The sequence below is a fragment of the Chlorella variabilis genome, assembly GCF_000147415.1.
Source record: "Chlorella variabilis unplaced genomic scaffold CHLNCscaffold_20, whole genome shotgun sequence".
NCBI lineage: Eukaryota > Viridiplantae > Chlorophyta > Trebouxiophyceae > Chlorellales > Chlorellaceae > Chlorella > Chlorella variabilis.
The window spans coordinates 476,523-489,753 of NW_005435068.1; the positions used below are offsets into that span (position 1 = coordinate 476,523).

The following is a 13,231-nucleotide window of genomic DNA, read 5'->3' on the forward strand; positions in this document are numbered from 1 at the left end:
GCGGGTACCGCGGCCAGGAGCCAGTCCTGTCGGCCAACTTTGCCTTTGACCTTGCCTACCCCTTCTCCCTCTAGGCGGCATCGAGCAGTTGTTTGTTTTCTCTCATTTCACCTTATTACATGTTTGTAAGTTGCAGTGCAAGCGGCTCGTTCAGAGCGGCCATTGTCGATGCCGTTATGGCCACCGAGGGCTCGGCAACAGCCAAAGCAAACTTTGACTCGGTCGCACCAAACCAGTTGGAGTAGCAGACACACCAAGGCCCTTGAGTTAATAATTGAGCAAGCCAAATGCATTGCGTACCACTCTTTCTTTGGGAAGCTGAGGGGACGCTGCTGACAGGGACACTCATCCTTAGGCCTCGCATCTTGTGGGCTGCTCACTTTTCCCTTGGACACTTTTCTCCTCGGGCAGACATGGAGGGCCCCACTGCTGGCGCCACCCAGCCGCTGCTGGGCGACGTGGAGAGTCAGTGGAGCGGCTCGCCCCGCCTTCAGGTTTGTTGCTGCGCAGGGGGGGCTGGTGCAGAACTGTGAGATCAGCCCACCAGGCCTGCCGGGGCCCGGTGGGCTGCTCTGTGTTCCTGCTGCTCACGTTAGGGGGCAGCGGCGCACACCGAGTCGCCCGATCTGCACCGCTGTACAAAGGCCGCGCGCAGGCAGCAGGCAGTGTGGGACATTAATCTATGAGTCAACACAAAGCAGTGATTGACAGCAGCCACAGCGCTCGGTAGGCATACTACCCTCAAAATGGGCTCCCGTACCGTTGCGTTTCTCCCCAATGCGCCATGCCACTTTGCCAGTCATACACACGTTTCGATGCGTGCCCTGTCAGCTGCTTGCGTTGCATGTCGCCTTGCTCCACCCCTGTTTTATTGCTTTCTCTGCTTTCGCCCGGTTCCCGTCCCGTTTCGGCGGGGAGTCTATGTTGCAAGCTAGTTCTTGCTTTACCAGACTTTAAGCCCACACAAGCAAAGCAAGCAATGGGCAGCTCAACCGCGTTGCAGCCCCTTGCTTGTCATACATGGTAAAGGTAAAGGTAAAGGTGGGGAAGAGCCTCCACAGGCTTAACTTCCCGGTTTTAACGTCTAGCTTTAGACCATTATTTGATCTGCCCGACGCGCCAAGTGCAGTACCCCCCACTAGTAGTGAATGGGTCCCGGGGAGGCCTGTGCCGAAGCCTTGGCGATTCTAATAGGCGTTCCCGAAGGAATTGGCTTGGATTGGCGCTGAGCCGGTCAGCTATGCCGCGTTTGTCCTCACAAAGTTTCGACATGGGAGGAATCGAACCTGTGCCCTCTCGGAGGGTTTAGACACTAGCTCCAGCGCCTTCAAAGAAGGCCTTTCTTAGCCGCGACATGGTGAGGGCTAATCGTTGCAAGTTTGCCATCCCGTGCAGGATGTTGAGGACCGGGTTACCGAGCAGTGCAGTGTCACAGAGCTCCTTGAATCGGGCCAGGCGCATGTGCTGCGCTTCCTTCAGAACAAGGGAGTAGCTCTGCTCGGCGAGTTTGAGGAGGAGGTGCGATGTGCCTTGGGTTGGATGCCGCATGTTCTGGTCTGGGACAGGGACAGCGTGGTTGCAACCAGGCACATCGCTGTTCGCCTGCCGCCCATCCGTCGCACTTTGCAGGATGGTATCGTGTTCCCCGCTTTTGGGGACTCCGAGCTGCTCACCTTTGGCGCCAACAGCCGCAAGCTGGACTACGAGGCGGAGTGGCGCAAGTGTGGAAGCGCCGCAATGGAAGCAGCGCGCTGAGGCCGTGTTTTTTTTCCTCACCAACCCACCAGCTGTCGGTGCCCCTTTGCCAAATGCAGGCGGCTGAGGGAGGAGAGCGGCAAGAAGGCGGCCCAGGGGGGGTGGACGAACAACATTGCATGTGAGCTCCCCTGCACCTTTGCCCATTTGAGGATAACTCTCGCCAGCTTCGATGCCCCCCATGCCCCCCCCGCCCCCTCCTCCCTGCAGTGGAGGCTTACGTAGTGACCGTCCGCAACGCCGCCGCCCCAGACTGCCGTGGCCTGTTGCAACCGCTGCTGAAGCGCTATCAGGCGAAGCGGTGCAGTTACGCTGTCTTTGCGCTGCCAGCTGTGGAGGCAGTGATCAAGTTCAAGTGAGTGGAGGGAGCAGGGGTCAAAGGAAGGAGAGGAGCATGCTGGAAAGGTCGCCTCCTGCTGCACATCCCATCTGCTGTAGATGGAAAACCTTTGCGCGGCAGCTGCTCCTGCTGGAGCTGTTTTGGTTCCTGATCTGGTGGGTGCAACAGGAGCTACACATGGGGCAGCAGGCCTGGACCTGTTCTCTGCTGCCCTCCTGTTCCCTGGCTTTTCATTCATTCATTCATTCATTCATTCATTCATTCATTCATTCATTCAGCACACAGACCGGCCGCCTCTTGCTCGAGGGCGGCCCACTTTGGCCTGGGCAGCCCGGGCCGCCCTCCCCCCCCGGGCGCATGTTCGGTGTTGGAGGGGTGTGCCCAGCGATAGGGGGCCCCTGAAGGCATGCGCCGAGGCCGGGAAGCGTGGTTCGGCGCTGCTGCACGCTTGGCGATTTGAACAGAACCACGTGCCGCCGAGCTGCGGCCGCAGTTTCCGGCCCACGGTCTACGGTCGCAGCCACGGGACTCGGCGGCACGGCGTTTGGGCCCAAGCTTGCTGCCGCCGCCGCCGTGCCCGGGGGGGCAGCGCGGCGGCGGCGGCGGCACGCTGCGACGCCCCCGTGCTGCCGAGCTGCGGCCGTAGGTTCCTGCCAGAAGCCCACGGCCACAGCCACGGGACTCGGCGGCACGGCGTTTCGGTCCACGGCTTGCTGCCGCCGCCGTCGCAGGGGTGCTGCCTGCGGCGGCGGCGGCACGGCGTTTGGGTCCACGGCTTGCTGCCGCTGCCGCCGCCGCAGGGGTGCTGCCTGCGGCGGCGGCGGTAGCGCACGCGTGGCAACCCCCCGCGCTTCCTTGCCTCCCATCCACCGGACCCCGTCCTGCGCTTCACTTTGTTTCGGGAGGGGCTGCTCACTGCTCATTGCTCATTGCTCATCGCACACTGCTCAACGCTCATTGCCCTATATCCCACCCAGCCGCAGGACTCCACTGCCGCCCGCGCCCCGCCCCATCTGGCCGCTTGCGCGCCCCATCCCCCCTCGATGGGGCCCACCCACACCGGGGCCTCCCCCCTCCCGCCCACTGCTTTCTCAACGGCCCCGAGCCGGGGCTGCCCTCATTGCATACATAGTGCGCCTTTCCCTGCTTTTCTAGTGACCTAGCGTTCCGCACTGCCGTTTGGCCAGCCCATGCTCCCGTACCGTTGCGTTTCTCCCCAATGCGCCATGCCACTTTGCCAGTCATACACACGTTTCGATGCGTGCCCTGTCAGCTGCTTGCGTTGCATGTCGCCTTGCTCCACCCCTGTTTTATTGCTTTCTCTGCTTTCGCCCGGTTCCCGTCCCGTTTCGGCGGGGAGTCTATGTTGCAAGCTAGTTCTTGCTTTACCAGACTTTAAGCCCACACAAGCAAGCTCATCTCAGCTTCTGCATTTTCCAAGTGATGCGGCCCAACTGATGCAGGCTCATCAGCTTCAATGTCTTCACCATTGCTGTAAGTTATTTTTATTTTGAAAATAAACGTCAACAACAACAATAGCAAACTTTCTCTTTTGCAGTTCCAGGACGAGGAGCTACACCTGAGTTTGCGCGGCCTGCTGGCCAGCACGCGCGGCAGAGTCACGGTGGCAGCTGAGGTGTTAGCCCTGGTGGGTTTAGTGAGGCTGGGGCTGGTGCAATGCGAGGCGCGTGCATGTGCTTCTCCTCCCTTGTTCAGCTGCCCGTGCTGCGCCCCCACGCGTGTGCTGCAGGTGGGCATGGTGCCATTCCTGCTGTTGGAGGTGGGCACGATCCCTGCATATGGGATTGGGTGGCTAGATATGTGGAACATGTTGGACCTACTCAGCTACTTCACGCAGGTATAAGTAGAATTTCCGTGGTGTGCCACATGCACGGTGGCGAATTTTTGCACCCAGGGCACAATGCTATGGCACTGGTATCCTGTGCCCCCGCCCTTCCTGCAGATCTGTGCGACAATCCTGCATCTTGGGCGGTTCTACACCAAGTCGGAATGGCTTACTGCGGCACTGGCAGTGCAGTCCATCCTGCTGGTGTTCAGGCTGCAGTTCTTCACACAGGCCTTCCAGGCTGTGCGCATCTCCTACCTGCCAATCATCAAAGAAGTGTGGAGCGACCTGCGCCCCGCGTTCTACCTCATGCTGCTGGTGATGTGGGGCTTCGCTTGCGCGTTCAACATCGCTTTGCGCCGAGACCAAGATGCGCAAGAGGTGGGGGGGTATGGACGCTCCCGGCTCCTGCCTGTGCGCTACTCCTCAGTTCACGTCCTTCTGGGCGATCAAGCGTGGGGCCCTGCGAGAGCTGATCTGGTGCCCCGTTCTGTCATCCCCCAGGAATACACGAATATCATCACGTCCTTTCTGATGATGTTCCAGCACCAGGTGGGGAGTTTGCCTGCACATGCAACCAACCAAGAGCAGATGCCTGCTTCCACCCTGCATGTGCAACAGGGTACTCTGCTCTTCGCCTCCCCTGCGGCAGTACGGCGACATGGAACTGAAGCCGTTCTGGCAGACGAAGAACAGCCCCAAGATTGCAACCGCGCTGGCAGTTGCCTACACGTTTATCCAGGCAAGGTTGGGGGATGCACACAGTGTGTGTGTGCACATTGCTAAGCCGCTCGCCAATGCTCAGCTGCACCGCTTCTGTCGCAACTATTGCAGGGCAGTATCATTATCAATGTCCTTCTCGGGGTGGTCATCTCCAGCTTGGAAAAGGTACGCTGACGCTGACGCAACCCAGCCGAGCGCCCAAATAATCAAAAACATGGTTTTTTATTATAACAGAGCACCGGCTGTGCCTGCAGGCAAAGGAGCATGAGGGCATGAAAGTGTTGCTGAACCAAGCCCGCATCATCGATGAGATAGAGTCCACCATGCCAAGGTGCAAGATTCCGCCGTCTGTTGCCTCCTTGCATCCCCAAAACCTTTACACTTGACGTACCGCTACGTGTGTCTGCAGCTGGCTGGAGCGTCGTCACCCAAATTGGTTCCCGTCATACGTGCACATGCTCAGAATCAACCCCGACAAACTAGACAGGGTGATTGGTATTTAGTAAAGCAAGCATGGGGCCAAAGCCCGCTTGCTGTGTCCGTCTCACCATTTGGCACTGCAACTGCAGGTGGAGCAGGACGCATTGTGGAGCCACATGGGCAAGGATGAGCCTCAGGTGCTGCAAACCGCCGACTCCAACCCCCTCACTGGCGGCCACCCACGCCACATCAATGGCCAGGGTGAGGGCAACGACGGCGACAACGAGTGGGAGGGCGAGGACGAGGGGCAGAAGGGCTCGTCCAGTGTCGACATCGCGGGTGGCTCTGCCGCCCAGCTGCGAGAGCAAATGGAAGCCATGCAGCGCCATCTGGAGGAGCAGGGCCGCCTGCTGCGAGCTGTGTGCACGCACCTGGCGCTGGCTCCTGACGAGGGGCATGCCAGCGGTTCTTCTTCTGTTGGGGGCAGCTAGTCAAGCCTGGTCACTTGCCTCCTGCTTGCCTGTTTCTGTCAACGCATTCCTGCCCTGCCGCTTCCCCTGCAAATTTGGTAGGCTGTGGATTGATGATCAGCGGCAACTTGCTTGCAGCGCTGCAGCGTCCTGCCATGTTTGTAATGAGCTGTGCCAGTATCACGTAGTGTGTGTACCAGGGGAGACCTCTGCATCTCCCAGTGTGTGCGTGACATGCCATGCCATGCTCGAGGCAGTGTTTTGTTTTACATCTGGGGGAAGAGACAGCCGAGGGGAACAAAATAACCGAGGGAGCCCTCCACTGCCAGGGCAATGCTTGATGGATTGGAAAAGGCACAGTGACAGGTCCCTGGGGAAATCCTCCCGGGGTGGGGGTGGGGTGAGGGGTTCTGAGCCTGCAGCCGGTTGGAGGCGGCAGGTGGTGCAGCAGGCCAGCAAGCCGCGGTCGAAAAGAAGAAATGAGGCTGAAAAACAGGGTAGAAGGGCGCCAAGGAGACAGAAACCGCACTGCGGGGCGGCGGCGTGAGGGAAAAACCCGGGGCGGTGAACCAAGGTCAGACAACCGCTGCTGGAACAAAAGCGCGGAACAGAAAACAAAGCAAATTCAAGAACCAGGTTGGGCCTTGGGAAGGGCAGCCTAGGCATACACCAGCTGCATGGTCGGGGAGCGGTGGGACAGTGTATAAGGATTACTTCTGGCAATGCAAGGTTGGTCATTGATGACATCGAGGGGGACAGGCTGCAGTTTCAAAAAGCAGCCGATCGGCACGGTGGCGGCTGGATTTGAGGCTCTCAGTAAGGCGGGAGCATGGTTCCAGGGACCGGTAGCAGCAGATAGGCAAGCAAGGGCACAGCGCTTGTGTGCCAAAATGGCATTGTAAATTCAAAAACGGGACGTAGGGCGCTGTTCAACTGGCCAGTGTCGGTGCTTGTGCATGTCGTTGGCGTTTGCTGTCCTTCGCGCCGCCTGCTGGGGCAGGAGCATCCGGACGCTGCTTCACAGCAGACCATCCTCAAGCAAGCCTTTGCTGATGGAGGCAAGGGCTGCTGCCAGCGACGAGTTGCCGCCGCCAAGACTACCAGGCTGTGCTGCTGGCTGGCGGCTGGCGGCTGGTGATGGAACCCAGGGTGGTGAGGTGGCCCTTGGCCGGGGCAGCGGCGGCTGCCTGGCAGGCATGCTGCTGAGAGCCTCGTCGCCGTTCTCAGCCGCCAGTCCCTTGCTGATGCCACGCAGCACCGCTGCCAGCGCCGACTCAGTGGGACCTGGCGGTCGTGGCACTGCGTCGGCTACTGCCGGGCCCGCTGCAGACTGCTGCTCAGTCGGGCGCTGCTGCTGCGTCACCGACTCATTCTGCCCTGCCCCGCCATGGTGTGCCTCCTGGGCGCTCCAGCTGCCCAGCCGCGCCAGCTTGGCGCGCGGCTCTGCAGCAGGGCTGTTGCCGCCGCTAAGCATATCGGTGGCGCCGCTGGCTGCCGACCCTGCAGGCATGGGCTGCAGCGTTGCCCCTTCCGGCACCGCGAGAGGCAGCACCGAGTCCTTGGGCGAGGGCAGGCCCAGAAGGACGCTGTCTTCGCTGCTGCGCCCCTCGCTCAGCGCCGCTTCGTCAGCCGCCACAGCCATCGCCAAGGGGCCAGCTGTCACTGCTGCTGGGCGCGGGGCGGGTGCCTCGGCATCTGCTGATGCCGTGTCGGCCACAATCGCACTGCTAGGGCACCCAGGCTTGCACTCGGGCAGCTGGCAGGTGCCGCAGAGTAGGGCTTCGGGCGTGACGTAGCCGCGGCGGGGCACATCCCGCTCAGGGTCGTCGGCAATGAACACCTGAAGGGTGGCGGGGACAATAGGGGACAGGAAATAATTCAGCCATGGACAGTGCATATGCAGCCCGCAGTACAACAGCTCCTGGCACCACGTGAAGATGGCCTTTGCCAGCGCCGTGTGCATGCTTCTTAATCGTTGTGCAGGCCTACCGGCACCCATTGTTACTTTAGGAAGCCCATTATTGTTCATTGAGACAGGCCCCTACAGCACGCAATCCAACTCACCCCGTCCTCGCCAAACACCTCCTGCACAGTGAACTGGTGCCAGAGCACCTCGCCCTGCTTGGCGCACCGCACTTGCAGGTACGACAGGTCATCGGGGCTGCCCATGGGATTCCGCTGCAGGCAGGCAGGTGGGGCAGAGCGCGGTAGGCAATGACAAAACGCGACGGCAGCATCCAGGAAAGCTTAGTCACGCTGCCGAACCCAGCAGCCCTCGCACCCACCACAAGCCACACACCTGCATCGTCTTCATGAGCGCCATGGCAAAGCTCTGCGCAGCCTGCCATGCAAAGGTGCCCTCGCTGGCACAGGTGGTAGTCCAAAAGGCCTCCAGCCGCCCGAACGCCTGGCGCAGCACGTTGCCTGCAGCAAGCAGCAGCGGCATGTCGTCGTCAGGGCAGCAGCAGTAACATGGGAGCCAGCCATAAGTGGAGGCATAGAGCGGTGACAGTACTTCAGCACGAACGCACCGTTGTCGGCCAGCAGCAGGTCAGAAGGGCGGTACTCTTCCACATACATCACGCTGTGCGCATATTCCGGCTCATACGCCTCTGCACAGTGACGCAGGGGCGGGGACATGGCGGGATGAATGCATGGGCCAGCGTAGAGGCCCGCACCGAGGAGCATGAAAGGACGAGCGGCCGAAACGGCAGTGCACGGCAGCACTCCTCGCCCACCTGTCGAGTCGTCCAGGCACATCATGGGTGCGGCCAGCTGGGTGGGCACGTGCGGCTGCAACAGGGTAGCAGACAGAGCAGTCGTAAGGGCAGCAGGTCATCATGCCAGCTGGCAGGATGGTGCAGCTCCCGCCCACCAGCATCAGAGCTGCCTACGACTTGGCGAGCCACGCCGCGCCATCCCGTTCACACGTCTACCTTTGTAATGTCGTAGCAGCCCAGCGCAGTCAGCGCCGTCTTGTTGGCTGCTTGGGTAAGTGTATCGGGGAAGGTGGAGGTCAGCCGCGAATCCCAATCTGCAACCGCACGCAGCCAGCACAGAAGAGTGTGAGCCAGGCAAGTAGTAAAGAGGGATCGCTCACCACCTGGAGGGCCCTGCCCTGCCGGCCCGGGACGCAAGTTTAGCAAATATGCAGCGAGCTGCAGCTGCACTCGACGCTGCAACCTGCCTGACTCTGGGATGAGCTGGCCCAGCGGGTCCAGCATCAGCCACAGCAGCTGGATGTACTCGCGCTTGCCCTTGCTGCACACAAACACCGCAAAACGGTCCGCATTCTGCAGAAAAAGGAGGAGGGGCGGCCAGCGCTCGAGTTGGGGACGCTGGCCAACTCCTCAGCTCCCCAACCCCGCCTGCATCGAAGATAGACTGGCTCGCTGACTGCGTGCACAGCGCAGCATGCACTGGCTGGCAGCTTGTAGCTCACCTGCGCCAGAAACTCCCGTAGGTCTGCCCAGCCACGGCGGATGCGGACCTTGAAGGTGCAGTGGATGCGGCCAACCTTCCAGTGCATCACCCACACCTCATCTGCGGCAGCACAGCGGCAAGCAAGCATAAGAGCCAAAGAGGCCATGAAACGCAACCCCATGTCTGCTCCAGCCCAGCACTCAAAAGACGCCACACTGGAGCACCACCCACCCGAGAAGGCATCATGCCCCGGCAGCGGAGCATACTGCGCCTGGATCTGGCGACCATAGCTGTTGTGTACAAGCACGTAGCGCCAGTCCAGCAGCGACCAGTCATTTGGCGCAATGCTGCAGCTGACGGCGTCCACCAGCGTGTTGTCTGAAGCGGGCAGGGGGAAGCAGTCAAGGGGAGGCAGTCAAGACACGAAAGCGCATGTCGCAGCTGTGACCGAGACACGAAAGCAGTTGAGCACATGCACGCTTGGTGGCTAAAAAAGTAGAACAACGCACGCCGAGCTGGCTGCAGTCTGCTCCAGCAGCACCCGGCCATGGCAGCAATAGCGCGGCGCAGGGAGCAGCAGGGACAGCAGTGGCAGCCAACTTGCGGAGCGCCGTGCGGCCAAAACCGCACCTAGGTCCAGCACCAAAGCAACCTGCTTCTGCTGACGCAGCCGCTCGCACAGCTCCACAGCACGCAGGTTGGTGGCATAGGCCAGGAAATAGAGGCCATCCTGAGCCGCGGTGGTGGGCAGGCGGGGGACCAGCACCATGTCGGCGCTGGGCAGGCTGCACGCCAGCACCTCGTCATTTTCATGGCACTGCTGGCACAGGCTCAGCAGCCTGCAAACGGTTTGCAGAGGTGCCGGGGGCCAAAGGTGAGGGCCACACCAAACGCTGGACAGGAGTGCAGGTTTGGAAACTGGCAGTCCAGTGCGAGCCCAACACCCCAGCGCTCCCATGCCGCCACGCCTGACGCACCTGGCGCTGTGCTTCTGCTCCCCCGGGATGACTCCCACCACGCCATCTGGGCCTGCAGGGAACTGGGCATGCATGTAAGCAGTGCCCGCCAGCGCAAGTCTGCGCGCGCCAGACCAGCACAGCTTCCAAGTGCGGCCAGGTGGCGCTATGCCGCCGGCGCCGCGCCACACGCTCCCCGAGCGCACCTCGCTTGTTGACTAGTGCCTGGACTGCAAGCGCTCCAAGGCTCACGCGCCTGCAGCAGCGGAGAAGCAGCAATCAGGCGGGCTGGAAGTCTCTCGGGCCCCAGCGGGTCGAGCTGCAGACACCCGCGTGTTTGCACAGCGGTGAGGTGTGGAGCGGCCTGCCGGCGCACCTGGACACCAGGCCCTGAAGGTTCTGTCTCACGGCAGGGTGTGAGGTTGGGGAGTGGAACAGCCGCACGACGCAGGAGCCGGTGAAATAGCTATCGTCGTCTAGCTCCTCTTGCAGCACCAAACGGGTATTGCTGAAAGGCAACTGGCCCGACGGGGCCATATAGCGCCCTGTTGCTCCTCCTGCTGGGCTGGCTGTGCTCTGTTACAGACCAGAAGGGAAGGTTCGAGGGGAGACAGAGGGAGAGAGCCAAAATTATGTGAGCGTGCTGCGGTGCTGCGAGATGGCCACGGAGATGGCCCACGACCGTGCACGGTGAAGCCCAGGCTGCGGCAGACGCAGGGCATCGCTGAAGCTGTGAACATGAAGGGCGAATCATCAACTTCAGGCGCTGTGCGCAGCGGTCACAGTTCATCTAGCCGCCTCGCAGGGCCGCCCGAGCGCCGGCGCCCGGCGGAGGAAGCTGCGGAAGGGCGGACTGAGCTGCCAGAAGCAGCTTGTAAAGGTTCTGCAGAAGCTGGTTTGGCCCCGCAGCGGAAATGCCGTGCGCTTGCAGCAGCTGGATCACGTCCTTGTTGAGCAGGAAGACGCCGACTGCACGCAGCAAGGGGGGCGCCGATGAGCGGGCGGATGCCAAAAGCGTGGCGTGATAGAGTCAACCCGGCAGCCAGCTAAAGGGCTAAGACGTGCCTCCGGGCAGTAGGTGGACAGGCAGGCGAGCGCTCACCTGCAAACCTGGGCCGGTCGCGGTCGGAGTCGCAGTATAAAGGGTACTCGCTGATGTGCTGCGCGGTGGCAGAAGCGCCAGGCGGCGGTCCCTCGCTGCGCCCAAACAGCGACCGCCGACCGCTGGCCTCCTCCGCCGCGCCCACCCTGCACCATGACAGGTACAGCATCAGGGGCGTCGTACCAGCGAATCCGCATGGCTTGTGCACCAGCGCCGCTGCACCTGCCTCACCAGGAGCCTGCCGGCGGGTAGCTGTCTAGAACTGCCGACCGCGAGCCGCGGAAGGCTAGCGGGTAGCGCAGCGGCACGTCCAGGTAGGCGGCCAGGCGGTCCACCATCTGCATCGCGGGAAACAAACGCAGGGCGCATTATGCAGGGCCTCCAAACCTGCATGCACGAGTTGGGCCAATGATATAACACAACCTACACACCACACCCTACACGCCGGCAGAACAGCAGCCTGCCCCATTGCACCTGCGCGAGATAGCCCAGCACAACCCCCGCTGCTTGGTCCTCCAATGCATCGCTGTCGTACCCAGCCCCCTCCTCAAATGCCCGGCGCCACACTGAAGGACGGAGCTCCAGGCCCCCAATGGACAACCGCATCTCCTGCCTGCATGTTGTGCAATAGGGAGGGCCTATGGTTAAGCAACAGCAGCAGCAGGGGTGGCCTGAGCAGGCATTTGCCCATGCGGACCGCCTGTCATACGACCACGGCCGCGCGCGCAAAATCGTGCCCCCCAGCACCCGAAGTCATAGCCGGCGTCCCAGCCGCCGCCCAGCTGGAAGAGCGGGCGGCGCCAACCCACCATCGCGGCGGCGGCGGGGCGGCACCATCCACCAGCCAGCGGCCACCCGGAGCCACCCCGGGGCGCCACCCCACCCCAAACCACCCTGGCACCACCCAGGCCCAACACAAACCAGCCGAGCCACCCGCCACCCGCCTCCAGGACACGGCTCGCCCGTGGCGAGCCACCCACCCAGGTGGCCACCCGCCCGGGCTTCTCCGGGCCACCTGCCACCCACCCATCCAACCAATCCCACCTGTACTGGCTGGGGTTGTCGATGATGCCGCTCGCGAATGAGCTGCCCACGATCCAAGGCGGCCGTCCTGCGCCAGGCCCAGCCCCAAAGCTGCTGCTGCTGCTGGTTGGTGCTGCACCCGCCCACTGCTCCTCCAGCCGGTCCTCCAAGTAGCCGCCGGGTGGCGCCTCTGGTATACTCACTGGAAGTAGCGAGAAGAGCGCAGCACTCAAGCGCAGCCCGCAGAAGACAGCCACCCACCCACACAGCAAGCTCTCAAGCCATCAGGGCTCAAGCGCATCCATCAACGCACCTGCTGTGGGCCCAAGCTCAAAGATAGAGCCTAGGTGACACACCATTTGGCAGCGGCGTGCCACCAGCTCCCGCAGCACCGCAACAAGCGCGCCGCGCCCCGCCTCCCCCTGCAGTGATGTCTCTGCCTCCCTGCAGTAAGCCCCGCCCAGTCACATAGGTCAGAAAAGGGCGCAATCACAGTTGCAGCCATAGTGCCAAGCCGAAAGGAGACCAACATAGCAGCTGTCGCTCACCCGATCCGGCGGCTGGCAGCCTGCATCACTTTGAGCGTGGTTACCAGCGCCTGGGCTCGCACCGTGCCTAGCTTCTTGGATGCTGCCGCCGCCGCAATCACCTCGCCCAGCTGCTCCTGCAAATCTGCTGCCCGCTGCCGGCAGTGCACCGTCTCAGCTGTCATCTCCGCCAGCACATGCTGCTGCTGCCGCCGCTTCTGCTCAGGCTCTAGACGCAGGTGCAGCTGCTCCTGCAACGCCTGACTGCGGCCCGCAAGGTCCCTTAGCCGCCCCCGGAGCGCTGCCAGTGACGTGACATACTGGTGCACACCGGCCAATGTGAGTGGCTTGGTAACAGTCCCATTGCTGCTGCCAACGGCTGCTGCTGCCAAGGCGCCCCTGCTGCCAACCGGCCCTGGCGCTCCTCCTCCTGCCAGCAGCTCGCTAGCGGCGGTTAAGCTGGTCGGGTGGGACATGAAGGTGGTGGCAGTGGCATCCGACCCGGCATCTGACTCAACATCAGACACGTTGCCATCAAGTGCCACCTCAGAGCATGTGGCGCCAAGCAAGCTAGCCTCCTGCAGCAGCAGAGGGAACTTCATTCGCCCTGCTGATGACAGGCTGGGAAAAACAAGTAGCACTGAGG

The 13,231-nt window shown here is 62.0% G+C and overlaps 2 protein-coding genes across 2 annotated transcripts; one reads left to right on the forward strand and one right to left on the reverse strand.

Annotated features, from left to right (window-relative positions):
• Nucleotides 1–413: 413 nt before the first annotated feature.
• On the forward strand, nucleotides 414–5,575 carry CHLNCDRAFT_138382 (hypothetical protein; the record flags this gene model as incomplete). Its single annotated transcript, XM_005844808.1, has 13 exons — nucleotides 414–494; nucleotides 1,396–1,518; nucleotides 1,630–1,721; nucleotides 1,815–1,876; nucleotides 1,966–2,110; nucleotides 3,559–3,589; nucleotides 3,654–3,743; nucleotides 3,846–3,953; nucleotides 4,059–4,322; nucleotides 4,446–4,493; nucleotides 4,594–4,688; nucleotides 5,074–5,152; nucleotides 5,234–5,575. The coding sequence occupies 13 exons, from the start codon at nucleotides 414–416 to the stop codon at nucleotides 5,573–5,575; spliced, it is 1,560 nt and encodes a 519-aa protein (XP_005844870.1).
• A 997-nt stretch (nucleotides 5,576–6,572) lies between these two features.
• CHLNCDRAFT_58747 (hypothetical protein) lies at nucleotides 6,573–13,187 on the reverse strand (the record flags this gene model as incomplete). Its single annotated transcript, XM_005844918.1, has 19 exons — nucleotides 6,573–7,394; nucleotides 7,619–7,732; nucleotides 7,854–7,978; nucleotides 8,086–8,166; nucleotides 8,293–8,347; nucleotides 8,491–8,588; nucleotides 8,655–8,847; nucleotides 8,997–9,097; nucleotides 9,209–9,355; nucleotides 9,608–9,816; nucleotides 9,955–10,006; nucleotides 10,140–10,189; nucleotides 10,788–10,902; nucleotides 11,036–11,181; nucleotides 11,267–11,373; nucleotides 11,510–11,648; nucleotides 12,080–12,260; nucleotides 12,372–12,502; nucleotides 12,607–13,187. The coding sequence occupies 19 exons, from the start codon at nucleotides 13,185–13,187 to the stop codon at nucleotides 6,573–6,575; spliced, it is 3,447 nt and encodes a 1,148-aa protein (XP_005844980.1).
• Between the last annotated feature and the right edge of the window lie 44 nt (nucleotides 13,188–13,231).